Source organism: Mustela nigripes, chromosome 6 (genome assembly GCF_022355385.1).
Source record: "Mustela nigripes isolate SB6536 chromosome 6, MUSNIG.SB6536, whole genome shotgun sequence".
In the NCBI taxonomy this organism is placed as follows: Eukaryota; Metazoa; Chordata; class Mammalia; order Carnivora; family Mustelidae; genus Mustela; species Mustela nigripes.
Window position 1 is genome coordinate 36,430,600 of NC_081562.1, and position 18,535 is coordinate 36,449,134.

An 18,535-nucleotide genomic window follows, 5' to 3' on the forward strand; every position below is an offset into this window, starting at 1 on the left:
AATCTTTCTTCCCAACCTATAGTGTCTAGAATAGTCTTAGTCATAGTATTGCAAACAGACAGTGGTTGACTGAATTTTGTGCCACATCTACAAAGTAGTTTTATTGAGATGTGGGAAATTAATAAAAGATTAACTGTAGATTCGACTTAATAGTTGTATGAATATTCATATTTTATTTTCCTTCTTGAGGCGGTTTTGGCATACTGTGCTTCTTTGAAAACATTTTCCGTTTCATGCATTTATTGTCATATATATATTGGCAAATTTCTTGGCATGTCCCCTTTTTTAAAAATTTTTATTTTTTTAAAGATTTTATTTATTTATTTAACAGAGAGAGATCACAAGGAGGCAGAGCAGTAGGGGGCGGGGGGGGGGAGCAGGTTCCCTACTGAGCAGAGAGCCCAAAGTGGGGCTCCATCCCAGGACCCTGAGATCATGACTGGAGCCAAAGGCAGAGACTTTAACCCACTGAGCCACCCAGGCAACCCAGCATGTTCCCTTTTATACTCCTGATACTGATTATTTGTATGTTTATCTTTTTTTTTTTTAAGATTTTATTTATTTATTTGAGAGAGAGACAGTGAGAGAGAACATGAGAGACGAGAAGGTCAGAGGGAGAAGCAGACTCCCCATGGAGCTGGGAGCCCGATGTGGGACTCGATCCCGGGACTCCAGGACCGTGACCTGAGCCGAAGGCAGTTGCTCAACCAACTGAGCCACCCAGGCGCCCCTGTATGTTTATCTTTTTAATGATTAGTCTTGCCAGAGTTGTATGAGATTTATTAGTATCTAAGAACCAATTTTTTTTTTTAACATATTAAGGATAATTCTTTTTTTTTTTTTTAAGATTTTATTTATTTATTTGACAGACAGAGATCACAAGTAGGCAGAGAGGCAGAGAGAGAGAGAGGAGGAAGCAGGCTCCCCGCCGAGCAGAGAGCCCGATGCGGGACTCGATCCCGGGACCCCGAGATCATGACCCGAGCCGAAGGCAGCGGCTTAACCCACTGAGCCACCCAGGTGCCCCTAAGAACCAATTTTTGAAGGTGTTAATCATCTCTGTGCATTTCTTTCACTAATAATATTTTGATTTTTAGTCTCTTCCTTTTCTAATATGTGTTCAAAGCTAATGTTTTCTTATGTTATGGTTTAGCTCATCTCACAAGTTTTGATGTGCAGTGTTACCATTATAATTGTTATTTTCATTATTACTCAAAATATTCTCTGACTTCCACTGTGATTTCTTCTGAGACTCCAAAGTTGTTTACATGTATAATTCTTAAGTTTAAAGCATATGGGAATTTTCTACTTAGATTTAAAACAATTTTTTTAAGCTTAAGTGCATTGTGGGTCAGAAGCTATAATTTCCATTTTTTGAAAATTTATTAAAATTTATCTCAAAGCCCAGAACATGGTCATTTAAAAAAAAAAATTCCACGTGTACTTGAAAAAAATGATGTAGTGGTTGTGAACAGTGTATTGTATTTGTCCATCAGGTCAGTTTTACTTTTTTCATTGTTCAAATCTCGCATCTTTATGATTTCGTTTGCTTTTATCCTAAGATAGATGGGAGCATGAAAATATTCCCAGCATGATTGTAGATTTATTTCTTTTATAGTTAATTTTTGTTTTATATATTGAGATTGTGTTATTAATTACATGACAACTTATAATTATTATATTTCCTGGCAAACTGAAGCTTTTTCATTATGAAGGATTTCTCTTTATAGTCAAGAATTTTTTTTGCCTGACATTAACTAATATCTACTTTTCATTCATACATTTTCCTTTTGATGAATATCTGCAAATATGCCTTTTCTATTACTTTTGAACTTTTTGTACCCTTGTTTTAGTTCTGTTTCTTCTAACTAACATGTTATTGGGCACTCTTTTTCCAGTAAGTCAATCTTTTTGTTTTATAATTGAAGCATTCAGTTTTTATTTAATAGAATTACTGATATATCTAGATGTAGTCTACCATCCTACACTATGTGCTTAATATATGTATGTACCAAGATTAATTGCTTTACATTGAGAACTGCAACCATCTGCATTAATCTGACAGAGCTCAGGGGTCTAAGAACTGAGACCACCTATACCAACGTGATTTGTTTGTTAAAGAAAAACGTTCAGAGGGGGAGACGAGCCATGAGACTGTGAGCTCTGAGAAACAAAGTGAGGGTTCTGGAGGGGAGGGGAGTGGGGAGTTAGGTGAGCCTGGTGGTAGGGATGAAGGAGGGCACGTACTGCATGGAGCACTGGGTGTGGTGCGTAAACAATCTTGGAACACTGAAAAAAAAATAGAATTAAATTAAAAGAAAAAAAAAGAAAAGAAAAACTTTGCCCAGGAAAGTTAAGACTGTAAGCCAATAAATAACTTCATTGTTTCTAGAAAAACTCATATATTTATTTATCTTGGACAATCTGCTCACCTTAGCAAAAAGCTCACTTCTCAAGTAACAGTTTGCTTATAAAGACTTCTTCAAGACCTTTCCCTTGCTATAGATACCAATCATAAAAGTATTGTCATGGGGATGCCTGGGTGGCTCAGTTGGTTGAGCAGCTGCCTTCGGCTGGGATCGAGTCCCACATCGGGCTCCTTGCTCCGCGGGGAGCCTGCTTCTCCTGCTGACTCTGCCTGCCACTCTGTCTGCCTATGCTCACTCTCACTCTCTCTCTGACAAATAAATAAAATCTTAAAAAACAAAAACAAAAAAACAAAAAAACCCCACTATTGTCATGAACTTTTCCAAACTGTGGTTTAGTCCCCACCTGAAAAGAGCCACCTTTTTTAAACCACTTGAGCCCAGACTTTATAATCCTGTAAATATCGTTTCCTGACTTCACCTTCAGAAACTGTCAAGGCAGAATCCTTTAATACTACAGAGAGTTCTAATAAACTTAATTTTGCTTTATTAACAGATTCCCCGAGAATATTTTGGGGTAGTTCAAAAACATATTTATTCCTTTAATCCTCATAACAACCTTATAAATGAGTTCTATTCTTAGGTTCCTTTTACAGATGAGAAATAGGGGCATACTGAATACTAAAGTGGCTTACACATGAATCTAAACTATGCTACTAATATTACTGAATCTATTTGTCCCTGAAGTCTACCTTTGAAGATACCATAAAGGATCCCATGTCCTGACCCTCTCTGCCCTATGCAATAATTATAGTACTGATTATAGTAATTAGTAATTTTGTTGTCTTCCTCACTAGACTGTGAGCTCTTTAAGAACAGGAGCATGTCTTGTTTACCTCCATGCTGCCAGGGCTGAGCATAACCTCTGACACATGCTAATCATTCAGTAAATGTTTCCAAAACGAAAACTAAGTGAAGCCCACTTTACAAATGAGGCTCTGCCATATTAAGAGTCTTGCTGTAGCCCAGTTAGAATGTAACTGTCAAGACTTATGCTCCTGCCAGTACCCCACATTCCTTAGCTCAACTGTAAATGAGTTCTCCTACAGCAGTTTTTATGAGATGAGAGTCTACAAACATTGCAATGGGGATTGATACTTATAAAGCGACAGTCCTATCAAAATATTATATTTCTTTGTTTTTTTGCTGAAATATTATAATCTCAGTGTGATCTGAGGTTATCTCATGTGGATTAGCTTGAGTCACACAAATGTCTCTAATAAAAACAGAAAGCATTAATTGGTAAATGTACTTTCTAATGTTTTAAGACACGGGGAAGTTACTAAAAAGTTTCCTTGGTTTTGAAACAGCTGGAAGTCACTTCTCTATACTAAGCAGGGCTTTACATATATGAAGTTTTTTTTTTCTTTATTATAAGGAGAAAATAATGTTATATAAATATTTGGTCATCAGGGGAAAAGTTCAAAATTTTGCATATCTGCGAGTGGGGCCTGGGGTGGCAAATATGAGTGTGTGCACGCTTGCTTGTAAGTGTACAGATGAAAGAAGATTGGTAAAAAGTCGGTCATTACTGAAGTTGGTGATGAGTACATGGGGATTCACTGGATTCTTCACTTCTGAACACATTTGAAATTTTCCATAATAAGCTTAAAAGTGGTTAATTTCCCCAGTATTGTGTTAGCTATACAAAGTACCTGATCATTCACATATATACTGGCTGCAAACTCAGTATCACAACCCAAAGCAAAAGTTACTCTTTTCATCTGTGGATAGACTCTAAAATTTAAGACAGTAGCTACTTCTGCTGGAAGAATTTTCATAGTCTTTTGCTGAGCATCAAGGAAGCTTTTCCCCCCACAACTGTCCATCTCTTCTATATATCTCTCTATATTAGAAACCTCAAGATTTCTGCAGATGAAAGGAAGCTGCACCATACCACGCATAGCACAGGCCTTCTTTCCTTCACTCCTGCTTTTCTCAGACTGGCTTTCTACAGAGCACAAGGTAATTCCATTAAGTGCAATCCAGCCCTTGATTTTAGTAAGATAAACAGCTTCAAGAATCCTGAAAGTGATGATCTCATAAGATGTATATTCCTTTAAGGGCACAAAATATTTCCTCACGTAACTTAGATTAAAACACACCTAGAAAGCACTTCTGGTTCCTGGGTGTTTTTTTTTTTTTCCCCTTTAAATGTGGATTTTTCCCTCTGGATAACATGGAAAATCCTTCTAAAATCTAGAGGAAAATGCAAAAGATCTTCTGCACCAACTAATTTTATTATATATACACCTCTATCATTCCTGTCAATAAAAATTTTTAAGTCAGTAAAAGTCAAAATGTGGTATGCAGCAAATATCTAAAGTCTCAAATATAGAACAGAAAACAAATGTCAGATTACAATGTCCTACTGATAAACTAATTCAGGAATGTGGGTCAATCCTTTTTTAAGATTTCCATGAGTTTTTATTTTATTAATGTATGCCTTGACAATAGAAAAATAGATTATGGTATTCTGTTGTTAGCTAGTATTTTATTGTTTATTTAAAATATAGAGCAATGTTTTTCAAATATTTACATAACACAACACAAATGTTCAGAAGAGCAAAATTAGGGATAGGCTCCACAAACAGATACATCTAATACCTTGCTTCAACTGAAATCATTGCTGCTTCTTCAGGGCAATAATAGCATAACATCTGGGAGATTTCACAGGATCAAACAACTTCACAAGTGCAACCCATGCAATATCTTCCTGCAAATTGATAAGTGATTTAAATACATAGAAATTTGTTGAAGATAAGAATGAAAGATAAGTCAGACTATATACTGTAATATTAAAAAAAAGAACATAAAAGATAAATTATATAAAAGAAAATTATTCTTTGTTGAATGGAATTAACATTTATAATTTCACCTCTGTGGAAATAAAGAGGTATATAGCTAGTGAACTACAAGGTTACTCTTTGCTGCAATTGTGAAAAATGAAGTGGGCAAAAAAAATTTTAGGTATTACTGAAACAAATTATTATATGATGAAACATTATCCAGCTTCTGTAGTATATTTAATGAGCTGGAAATTTTTTGAATAAATGAAACAAATTATACACAAAACTATACTTATAATTTGATTCCAATTTTAATTAAAGCAGGCATAGTGTGCTCATACATATATGTGTAGCATATATATATATATATATATATATATATATATATTAGAGAAAGGCACTAGAAAACATCAAAAATTTAAGTTAATGCTGAAAGGTGAAATTATTTTAAAATTTTTTATTCTTCATTTAAAATTTCTAACATAAACATTACTCTTATAATTAAATATTATTTATTTAAAATGTTACTATTTAAATATTTAAAGTACTAACAAATTAATATGATTTCTATTACTTCATTACCAATCTATTAATCTTCATGCATACCATTTACTTATTTTATTTACTTATTTTTTTTTAACCACTTACTTATTTTATTTAGGTCAATGGAAATTGTTTTGAAAAGGGACATAGGGAGTACCTAGTAAAACAGGCCTGATTCTGTCACCTACAAATTTGGAAAACTAACACTTCCAGTGACTCTAAGTTAGTTGGCAGCTTAAGAAAGTAAACATATCCAAGTATTTAAAAATTGCCTTTTTCCATAAAAATACAAATTAGAACAAAAGCAAATTTATTAAAATCCATTTGTTCCAAATGGCCTGTTGAAGAAGTAAAACTACCCACTATGATAAAATAAAATTGTTAAAATAAAGCACTGATGATGGAAACTTAAGACTGAATCCATGTGTGACTTTAATTTAAATAGTTCACATAACTGTTTTGATCACAGCCAGAGTAAAATCTGCAAAAAAGTATTTTCCCTAAAGATAACCAAGAAAACAATTTTGGGGGGCATTCAACAAAGGTAAAACAAGACTGAAAAAAAACAAAAGTAATTTGCACTGGTCAGAAGAAGTTTTTTTACTGTGGAGTGCATATGTCCAAAATCCAAAAGTGATTTAAAAGATAAATTCTTATAAAATGAAAATATACATACTATCTTTTATATCTGGCCTTTATTAATTTTAGCTATACATTATGTCATATATGATGGTTATGTGTACTGCCTATTGTATAGGAATTACCATACAATTAAAAGAATATAAGCTTTTATAAAAGAAGCCTTGCTGAAAACATCTGTTGTACATATGTTTATGTTTAAAAAGAGATAGAATGAATATTTAAACTTCAAAAATATAATGAGAAAAATTATCTGACTAGTTGTAGGTCAAAGAAACTTACTCTAGATATAATTGGGTCCATTTACTGGATTTTATGAAGATATTTATTACGTATTTTAAAATATCATAATTTACCTGTTCTTTTAGGTAGCAAAGTCGATCTAGAAGAATCAATGCCTCTATACAAGGAGCCAGAACAACTTTCAACTAAAAGAAAGAATAAGATAGGATGGTAGAACTTAAAAAAAAAACAAAACAAAAACAAAACTAGCTTAACACTTATGTTCAAGAAAATGTATCTACAGAAATTTATGTAAGGCCAAATCTCCAATACCAATTGTATATCTTCAGAAAATGAATACTGCAGAGATGAAAAGTTTTTCTTTAATGATAATAGGAAAAGAATGTCCTTTGGATGACTTTGAGGTAGAATCCAAAGGCAGTCAGTCCTACATATGTGATAGAGAGCTTTCAAAGGTACTAAAAGTAAAATTCATTAAAAGGAATGCTTGTGAAATAACTGCATTGAGACCAATATGTGTTCAAAGAACTCTGAAATTTCTTTCTGTGCATTTATGATACACTTTAAGAGAAATCTACCATGTGTTCTCTTTATTACATTACTGACACCTAATATAGTTCTGAAATAGGAAATGATCCAAAAGGGTTTTTCTGCAGTAAGAGAAAAACAACATAGATTGGTTGGTCCCATAATAAAATTTAATAGAACCCTATTCAAGTCTAGCAACATATCCAATTTAATAGGTTTAATTCTGAGATTTACCATATTAAAAGCTTCCAGCTCATTCATTCTAGGCTTATACTTCTCGTAGTAGTCCATTATAACTTTTTCTGGCAGCTTCAAGATAAAACAACAACAAGAAATTTAACAACAGTTAAACAAGTTTTTTCCTTATCAAACATAACCCCTAAAGTAAAATCAACATAACAATTTAAAACAAACCTCGGTGTCTGAAGAACTCTAAGGATATGCACAAAGCAAGTCAATATAACAAAGTTCTTTCATTGATATCTTCTGTACCTAGTTTATTTAGCATATCATAAATAAAATCAGCAGTAACATCCTATTACTATTGTTTAATTTTAGTAAATAGATGAAATATCTACTTTCACTTGTTTCTATGCTTGGAGTACACAGAAGCTCAATAAACATTTTTTGCAGTAAAATTAAAGATTTAAAATGTGTCTATATGTCCTAAAGAATAATCTTCAAAGGCAACAAGAACACAATAAGGACATATGTTCACATTTAAGGTAATTTCCTCTAACATCCACTTAACAATCCACCAACAAGCATTACTTTCTGATTTTTCTCCAAAACACAGGATGCCTATAGTACACTGAACACTTGTGGTCACTTTTTAAAAAATACACGTGCTTCTGTTCACACCAGCTGAACTTTATCTTTACTGAGTCAACTGTATTCATGTCTAAACTTGATATAAGTATTACATAACTAATGAAATACTAATGCAAAAGCAGAAGTTTCTTTTCTATAAATTGGATGCCTTTTTGAAAGGCATGATAAAGGAAAGCCATCAGAAGAAATTGCTGTGAAATTACATATGGTCAAAACAAATGAAAGACTGGATGAAAAGGAGTAAAAAATCTGAAAGGATTTTGTATTTAGATTTTTTTGCAGATGTCTAAATGAATTTATTATTTTTTCAAAGCCTTTATTCTTTTTCTTATTGCATTCAATTTCTTTTGAACTTTGAAAGTACAAAAAGGTAACAGTGAAAAGTTTTTGTCTCTTCCATTTCTAGTGCAGCCTTGCAGAGAAGATTTCTCCCTTGATACAGAACCCAAGCAGATTATACCTCCTTCCCCAATCCTTTTTAAAATTTTGCCCATCTTTCAATCAAATGACTACCTCCTGAACCAAATTTTTGCACTAGTGTATACTGAACTGAATCCAGGTCTGAACTTCAAGCCAGCAGAAATTCTCATCTTACAAAATTGTGTGTGTATTTGAATTAGAGCCTTTCTTTGGTCTTTACTTCTCTCCCACCATCTGAGATCAGCAGTTACAGGACAACTAAGAGCTCACACTTTTTAAAAAATCTTGCTTCACCAGCACATTGCTTCCTATAAACATGGTTTTTCAATGTGATTCCACGGGGTCTCCAGTGTTCTTTGTTTCTCTTTTATGCTAAATTGGGAAGCACTACCCTGGTCATCAGCTGCATTTGTTCCAAACTAGGAACGGTTGACTTGGCTCCTCAGCATATTCCATGTTAGAGAACTGTGTTTTATTGGTTTTGTCAGTGACCTGTCACCCTCGGAATTTTCTCTTGGTATCCTTCTGCATTCATAATACACATGATTTGAGATTAAACATGCTTTCTGATTTTGTTAATGAAGGTGTTTGTGTTTTGGTTTCTATTTGTTAGTTTTGTGTGATTCTAAAAAATAATGGAAGTCCGTTGTTTAAATGAACCAAAGCTGGACACTAGAGATTGATACACTGTTTTTAGCTAAAGTCCACACTATCTCAGCCAGGTACTCAATGTCAACATCAATGATGGTAAGTTATATTAACAGATACATTGAGGGAAGCCTGGGTGGCTCAGTCAGTTAAGAGCCCAGGTCATGATCCCAGGGTGCTAGGATTGAGTCCCACATCTGGCTCCTTGCTCAGTGGGGAGCCTGCTTCTCCACCTGCCTACTGTTCCTCTTGTTTGTCCTCTCTCTCTGACAAATAAGTAAATAAAATCTTAAAAAAAAAAAAAAAAAACAGATACCCTTGATACGACAGGAAGATGGCTATAGTCTTCCTCTCAGAAACCTTTAGCTCCAGTCCAATTATGAGGAAATAACTGCAAATCCAAGTGAAGGAACATTCTAAAAAATGTCTGATCAGTACTCTTCAAAACTCTCAAGGTCATCAAAAACAAGACAAGTCTGAGAAACTGTCACAACCAATAGGACTAAATGCAGTGTGACATCCTGGATGGGACTGTGGAACTAAAAAGGCATTAGGTAAAAACTAAGGAATTCTGATTAAAATAGGGACTTCAGCTAACAACAGTTTATCAGTCTACAGTGTCCAGCTTTGGTTTACTGGTTCTTGTGCATTTGCCCTTAAAATGTTATTAAGTGTGGCTTTTACATATAATATTGACATACTGTTTTTGATCTCAATTTGAAAGTATAATTGTTAATTGTTTTGTTTTTTACCAAATGTAATGGCTACAAATCTATACAATCATAAGTTACAGGACACTTCATTATTAATAGTATGCTCATTTTCAAAGATAATTTGAAGTTCTTTATATGATGCATAAAAACATATCAAAGGTAGGGCCTTAAAGAAAGGATAAATTCTCAAGGGTGGACAATTAAAAGGAGAAAAGCATGACACCAAAGTCACCTTGCTAAGGACAGCTGCTGGAATCAAGTATAAATGTACATTTGAGCCTCCTGATAGCTAAGGCAAAAAAGAAATAAGTTAAGTGTTCTCTGGAAGAGATTGTCCTATCATTAAAAATTAAATTATCATGTAGATTATTATATAACAGAACCTAGATAATATGAAAAAGTTTTGAAATATTGTCTTTACTGAATGTTCAAAAATATCCTCATACAAAATACATTAAGACTCTGAATGCCTCTAAAACCTAGGCCCCATTTTAATGTGTTTCTGCCCTATCCCTCTTTCAGGAAAGACTCCCAGGCTACAACTTATGTTAAAATCTTCCTGCAGGTACAGTTTCCCCCGTTCTACCTCTCTCACCTTATTTGATTTAGAGTGTTTGTTTATAAAAATTCTACCCAAACAGCTGTGAAAGCAATCAAATGAATCAACTAGATCCTCTTTTTCTGGGTCAGGGAGAGAGTAGGCTGTGCAGTGAGGGGAAGTGATAAAAGTGATATACAAAGTTTGCTGCAGGTGGAAAGCAGAGGCATCAATAAATAACTTATAAATAAGCAAAAATCTGGAGAGAAAATTTACCTACAACAGAGAGTGAAATATCTGTTAGTGTAGAGCTCTCATTAACAAAACACATTCTGAGGAGACTAGGCTGTATATCACCTTCCTAGCTTTTGTGAAGCCAAGAGATCTCAGTCTTTCTTTTAAGTATATGTATTCCTAGAATAGCCTCCCACGAATTACTTAGAAAACCTGTGTAAATCTTTATTTTTTGCAAATGACCACATATCTTCCTTCTTAAAACCATAATAAAAGCAAACAATTTGATCGTAATTCTGATAATGCATCCCTACAAGGATGACTTACTGTAGGCATAGAGTTGTAAATGGTGGAATATATAGTTCCTCAATGATGTGACTTGATACAGAGATTTATGACAACATAGACAGATCCAGAAGGTATCATACTAAGTGAAATAAGTCAGACTGAGAAAGAAAAATACCATGATTTTACTCATATGTGGAATCTAAAAAAACAAATGAATGAACAAACAAAACACAGAATCAGACCTATAAAATACAGAGAACAAACTCATGGTTTCTGGGGGGGGGGAATGGGCAAAATGGGTAAAAGGGAGTGGGAGATCCAGGTTACCAGTTATGGCATGAAGAAGTCACTGGAATAAAGGTCCAACATATGGGATGTAGGCAACGGTATTGTAATAGTGTTGTATAGTGACAGATGGTAGCTACACTTAGAGTGAGCACAGCATAACATATAAAGAAGCTGAATCGTTATGCTGTATACCTGAGAGTAATAGAACACTGGGTGTCAGCTTTACTCATATCAAAAAATTCAAGAAAAAAGATAGGGGCTGGGTATCTAGAATTTGGAAGGGTAGTATGTGCATTAAAGTGAGGAGTGAGGGGTGCTTGGGTGGCTCAGTCATTAAGTGTCTGCCTTCGGCTCAGGTCATGTTCCCAGAGTTCTGGAATCGAGCCCTACATCAGACTCCCTGCTCAGTGGAAGCCTGCTTCTGCCTCTCTCACTCCCCCTGCTTATGTTCCCTCTCTGGCTGTGTCTCTCTCTGTCAAATAAATAAAAATCTTAAAAAAAAAAAAAAAAGGTGGGGAGTGGGGTTTAGTTCAAAGTTCTTTACTGTTACTGAGGTAAGACCAAGAAATCATGGGACAGTCATGAGATACTACAGGTAATTCATCTGCAGCTGCTGTGGGGTTCCAGGCCAGATTCTGAAGTAATGAGGCTTAACTGAGATAAAATTAGAAGGTATAATAGGTGAAGGACTAGGGTTTCACCATTAAGAATTAAAACTCTGCTGAGAATCCAAAAAACACACTGGACAGGTCACATGATCTCTAGCTCATGAGAAGGGGGGAAAAAAAGCACGAAAACTGAACAAAGGGGAAAACTAGAAATTTAAAGTCTGAAGAGGAAGCTGTGCTGCACGACAGTGATGACATCAGGGTAACAGAAGCAAAGGCAAGGATTTGAACAGTTTTCTGGACAAATCCTATCTGCTGCCATGGTTAGACTTCTGAAGTCTGGATTTGCACTTGGAAAAAAAGCTCATGCACTTTCTGATTTCCAAACAGGACTCCATCAAAAGTTCCCCCAGCTCTTTAGTACTTACCTGACTGCATGAAATGAACTGCACATGTGCCTACAAGGAGGGCCAAAAGTTTCCTAAAGAAGTATCTGAGCTGCTCAAACACTTGAACAAAGTGCTGAAAGTTATAGTCTTATCACATACGTCAACCTGTTCTACTAGATAAAAAATATAGAAATGACATTCTTGCAAGAATATAAAGTCCTCAGAGCTCTCAGATCCTGATATGGGAGATCAGAACTACTGAGTTTCTGGAAAAGGGAATAAATTACTACACAGTTCCCAGAAAAGTGATCTCCAAATCACTGACCTATGATTTCTTTTTCTCCCAAGGTCCACTGAAAGTTCAGGATAACCTTCCAATTAATTTTGTTCTGAACTTTTTTCTTCCCTCCTTCCTTCCTGAACTGGAAGAACTTGGCATACAAAATCATTATACAAGATGTTTTACAGCCATGGTATTTTTAACTACTGACAATCTATAAACAAATAATAAAGAGATGGTCTGCTATGGCACTTGAAAAAGAATTATTAAGAGGCGCCTGGGTGGCTCAGTGAGTTAGGCCTCTGCCTTTGGCTCAGGTCATGATCTCAGGGTCCTGGGATCGAACCCCACATCAGGTTCTCTGCTCAGCAGGAAGCCTGCTTCCCTCTCTCTCTCTCTCTCTCTCTCTCTGCTTGCCTGTCTGCCTGCTTGTGATCTCTGTGTCAAATAAATAAATAAAATCTTTAAAAAAATTATTAAAATGGGATCCTTCACAGCTATTTTCTAATAGGAAAAAATCAAGTTCATTAACGTATGAATTCTAATGTGGAACACCTTTCTATAAAGAAGCATTAGAGGGGCACCTGGGTGGCTCAGAGGGTTAAAGCCTCTCTCTTAGGTTATGATCCCAGGGTCCAGGGATCGAGCCCCGCATTGGGCTCTCTGCTCAGCGGGGAGCCTGCTTCCCTTCCTCTCTGCCTGCCTCTCTGCCTACTTGTGATCTCTGTCAAGTAAATAAATAAAATCTTAAAAAAAAAAAAAAAAGAAGCATTAGAAAAGATGGTCTAAGGAGTACCTGGGTGGCTCAGTGGGTTAGGCTTCTGCCTTCAGCTCAGATCACGATCCCAGGGACCTAGGACTGAGCCCTGCATTTGGCTCCCTGCTCAGTGGGAAGCCTGCTTCTCCCTCTGCCTCTGCCTCATCGCCCTGCTCATGCTTGCTCTCACTTTCTCTCAAATAAATAAAATATTTATTTTTTAATAGATTTTATTTATTTATTTCACAGAGAGAAAGAGAGAGAGACAGCAAGAGAGGGAACGCAAGCAGGGGGAGCGGGAGAGGGAGAAGCAGGCTCCCCACTGAGCAGGGAGCCCGACTCAGGGCTCAACTGCAGGACCCTGGGATCAGGACCTGAGCAGAAGGCAGATGTTCAATGCCCGAGTGACCCAGGTGTCCCATAAATAAAATCTTTAAAAAAGAAAGAAAGAAAACGGTCTGAATATAAACTATACTGATGTTCTACATGCTTGCTGTACTGTTTTCCTAAGATGTAGAATTATAGTTACAAAATATGGACAATGATTAATATTTTATGTAAGGCAAAAGGATTCTTGATTAGTAGGTGAGGAATCTGTCTAAATGTGGCTTTTGACAGCTGGTAGCCAGCAGCTTCGGCAAGTAAGTCACAGTCAATAGGGGTGATGAGATTAGTGGTAGCACAAAGGTACACTTGTATCAGACTGAGAGGCAGGCTTAGGCTGGGCCAGAGTATCTCTGAGGAGAACATCTAGTAAAGGCCTCTAAAAAGACCCAAAATGATTTCTGTCCTTTACCAGAAGACATTTATCTTCCCTAACTGGCTCCCACCCTTCTCAATATTAATGCAGGCTAAATTTTAATTCTCCAAAAACTTCTGTTGTTTTTACTTTATGGGAGGTTCACTTCCTTTGGGTTTAGTGGTTTCAGGTTTCCAATTTTTTTTTTTTAAATTAAAGCTTCAGAAAGTGCAACATTTATATTTATATTTAGACTCACCTATCATTACTATTTTGCTATATTCATTATAACCATCCATCCATCCATCTTTATTATTGTTATTATTGCTGATCCATTTGAAAGTAAATTACAGACGTCATGACTCTTCATCCTTAAATGCATCAGCAAGTGGATTCTAGCAACAGGATATGCTCTTACATGACTGCATTAATCAAGTTCAGTAATTTAACATGATCAAATATTATTATCTATTATATAGTCTATGTTGAAAATTCACCATTTGTTTTAATAATGCCTTTTATAACCCCCTACCCTTTAAAGATATTTATTTTTAAAAGAGTATTTTTATTTATTTATTTTTAAGAGAGATAGAGAGAGGGAGAGAGGAAAAAACGAGCAGGGGAGGCAGAGAAGAGATATAGGCTCCCCAATGAGTAGGGAGCCTGATGTTGGACTCAGTCCCAGGACTGTGGGATCATGACCTGGGCCAAAGGTAGACACTTAATCAACTGAGACACCCAGGTGCTCCCCCACCTTTTTAAAGCATCCAATCTGGAACGGGGCATTAGTATTTCTAGTCACATTTAATCTGGAACAGTTCCTCAAGTCTTCTTAGTCTTTCATGAAATTGATACATTTTTTAAATTCAAGAATTGGCATACCATATGCTATTAGTTTCAGGTATACAACATAGTAATTTAACATTTATACACATTACAAAATGGTCAGCACAAAAACTCTAGTTACCACCTGTCACCATATGAAATTGTTATATTATTGACCATATTCCCTATGCTATATATTACACCCCTGTATCTTATATATTTTATAACTGAAAGATTGTGCCACCTAATTTCCTTCAACTATTCTCTGCATCTCCCTGTTTCCTTTCCCTCTGGCAACCACCAATTTGTCCTCTGTATCTACAAGTCTGTTTCTGTTTTGTTTGCTCATTTGTTTTTCAGATTCCACATGTAAGTGAAATCATCCGGTATTTATCTTTCTCTGTCTGACTTATTTCACTTAGCACAATACCCTCTAGGTCCATGCACATTGCAACTGACAAGATTTCATGCTCTTTAATGGTTGAGTTATATTCCATTGTATATATATACCATAGCTCTTTATTCATTCATCTATTTATGAACATTTAGGTTTCTTCCGTATCTTGGCTACTGTAAATAATGCTGTGAAGAACACTGTGGTGCATATGTCTTATAGTGTTTTCACTTCCCTTTTTTTCCAGATAAATACCTAGAAGTGGAATTGCTGGATTATATGGTAGTTCTGCTTTTAATTTTTTTAAAAGATTTATTTTAGAGTGAGAGAGCTTGTGTGTGAGTGGGGGGATGGACAGGAGAGAATCTTTAAGCAGACTCCCCACTCAGCATGGAACCAAACTTGGGGCTTGATCTCACAACCCATGAGGTCATGACCTGAGTCAAAACCAAGAGTCAAATGCTCAACCACTGAGCCACCTAGGCACCCCTATTTTTTAATTTTTTGAGGGACCTCATATTGTTTTCTACAGTGATTGCATCAGTTTGCATTCATACCAACAGGGCACAAGGCTTCTGTTCTCCACATCCTAGCCAACAGATTTTATTTCTTGTCTTTTTGATGACAGCCACTCTAATGGGTATGAGGTGGTATCTCACTGCGGTTTTAATTTGCATTTCCCTGATGGTTGTTAATGTTGAGCATCATTTCCTGTGCTTGCTGACCAACTGTATGTTTTCTCTAAAAAAAAAATCTATTGAGAGCCTCTGCCCACTTTTTAATCAGCTTGTTGGTTTTTTGCTTTTTGGTTTTTTTTGGATATTGAGTTGTATGAGTTCTTTATTATTTTGGATGTTAACTTCTTATCAGATACATCATTCATGAATATCTTCTTCCACTCAGTAGGTTGCCTTTTCCTGATGGTTTATGGTTCCCTTCATTATCTGACACTGACATGTTTTGAAAAGGTCAGTTACCTGGGTGTTTTCTCATGAGTAGATTCAAGTTATGCATTTTCGGCAGGAATGTTATGTAAGTGATGCTGTATCTTCTTCAAAGCACTGCATTATGAGGCAGATGATGTCCATTTGTTCATTACTGGTGATGCTAACTTTGAAGGTTTATCTACTTTTTGAAATGAATAAACAATCTGTGATAGGTACTGTGAGTCTGTGTAAATACCCTGTTCCCCCACAAATATTTTACTCAATGGTTTTAATCCCTTGGTGATTCTCCTGTGAATCAATTACTACCATGGTGATCGCAAAAAGCAGCCAGGATTTACTTATAGGCATAATGCACATGTCAAAAGAATTCAATCTATATCACTTATGGATATATCAACACATGGAAGAGTCCATGAGCTCTCTACACTTGTTGACTTTCTGGTGGAGTAATTCCTACCCTCTCACCCATATTTAAATCACCTGGTGCTTATTCTTAGCTCTGATAAATCTCTGATTTAACATCAAAAGATCAGTTTACTTGGCCTCTCCAAATGTGCCTATTCCTTTAGCCTCATCTCTCACTGCTCCCTCTTCTGCTGGCTTTGTGTTCTAGCCATGCTGAGTTCAGAATCATGTTTCTCACATTGGTGTGTGAGATGCACAAGCAACCCCCACTCACTACCTGCAATGAATTCCTTGCTCCCTACTTGCCCACCTTGTCTGCTTGAATTCCTATACATTCCCTCAAGACCAAACAAAGGCATGACATATCCTTTGTGAAATCTTCACAGGCAAAATGAGTTACTCCTTTCTCTATGCTTTCATCCTACTTTATATATGTGTCTATTATTGTTGTAGGTTCACCCTTTATTGTAACTACTTATTTTCTTTCTAAATGGATTATATCTTAATTATCTTTGTAGCCCCAGAGTTTACACTGTTCTTGACACATGGGAGATTTTTCAAAATAACTGTTTGTTGATGAATAAATAATTTTGGTCTCAAAAGTTTTCCTTTTGCTATTCCATTTTGGAAACATAGTTAAGAATATTTTTCTAAACTATTCTTTATTGTTCTTTCTTATCTTGAAAGATGGCAGGTAAAAAAGCTGAGAAGAAACCTGAAACCAAGAAGGCTGATCCTGGTGGCAAGGTTAAGAAGGGTAACCTCAAGGCTAAGACACCAAAAAGGAGAAACCCTGGCCTAGTCAGAGGAATTGGCAGGTATTACTGATCAGCTATATATTGCAGAAAGGCCATATATATAAGAGGAAGTATTCAGCAGCTGAATTCTGGGCTGAGAAGCAAATGAAGGAGAAGGTTCTTGCTACTGTTACTAAACCAGCTGGTGGTGACAAGAATGGTGGTACCCAAGGTTAAACTTTGTAAAATGCCTAGGTATTACCTGATTGAAGATGCACCTTAAAAGCTGCTGAACCACAGTAAAAAACCTTTCAAGCAGCATGTGAGAAAACTGTGAGCAAGTATCACTTCTGGGACCATTTTGATCATCCTCACTGGGTGCCACAGAGGCAAGAGGGTTGTTTCCCTGAAGCAACTGAGTAGTGGTTTGCTACTTGTGACTGGACCTCTGGCCCTCACTTAAGGTCCTCTGTGTAGAACACACCAGAAATCTGTCATTGCCACCTCCACCAAAATTGATATCAGCAATGTGAAAATCCCAAAACATCTCACTTATGCTTGCTTCAAGAAGAAGCAGCTGTGTAAACCCAGACTGCAAAAAGGTGAGATCTTCAACACAGAGAAGGAGAAATATGAACTCACAGCAGTGCAAGGTTGATCAGAAAGCTGTGAACTTGCAACTTCTGCCAAAAATCAAAGCTGTTCCTCAGCTTCAGGACTATCTACACTGTGATTTCTCTCACAAATGGAGTTTATCCTCAAATTGGTGTTCTAAATTTCTTACAAGGAACCTAATTAAATAATTGATCCAATAAAAAAATAAATTATCTTTTACTTACTTCCATTAAGGTTTTAGGTTAGTAGTTTTTCAGCTCTACCCATTCCATAGCATCCCCATCAAATCACCAGTTTTATTGTCTTTTACTTCTCAATATGTGAAATTAACTTCAATTATTTGAGTATTCATTATATAACACACAAGTTCTAGATAATAAACTTTACAAAGAAGCAACTGAACGTTACAATAATTTTACTCAAATATTTCATTCTGGGGCTCCTGGGTGGCTCAGTGGGTTAAAGCCTCTGCCTTCGGCTCAGGTCATGATCCCAGGCTCTATCCCAGGAACTCCATCGGGCTCTCTGCTCAGTGGGGAGCCTGCTTCCCTCTCTCTCTCTTTGCCTGCCTCTCTGCCTACTTGTGATCTCTGTCAAAGAAACAAAACAAAAACAAAAACAAAAACACCTTGGGAAAAAAAAAGTTTCATTCTAAGAAATTCATTCATTATAAACAGTTTACTTGTTGATGCAAAGTAGTTGATGTTCTGC

General features: G+C 36.0%; 1 protein-coding gene and 1 pseudogene across 1 annotated transcript in view; one reads left to right on the forward strand and one right to left on the reverse strand.

Annotated features, from left to right (window-relative positions):
• Positions 1 to 4,900: 4,900 nt before the first annotated feature.
• METTL25 (methyltransferase like 25) overlaps positions 4,901 to 18,535 on the reverse strand; it is a 126,315-nt gene continuing 112,680 nt past the window's right edge. Inside the window, exons 10-12 of the mRNA XM_059402388.1 lie at positions 7,403 to 7,477; positions 6,754 to 6,825; positions 4,901 to 5,142 (exon numbers count right to left, since the gene is read on the reverse strand). Coding sequence (XP_059258371.1) covers positions 5,050 to 5,142; positions 6,754 to 6,825; positions 7,403 to 7,477 — 240 coding nt within the window. The 3' untranslated portion in view covers positions 4,901 to 5,049. The remainder of the gene's footprint in view (positions 5,143 to 6,753; positions 6,826 to 7,402; positions 7,478 to 18,535) is intronic.
• On the forward strand, positions 17,160 to 18,004 carry LOC132020108 (large ribosomal subunit protein eL6-like; annotated as a pseudogene).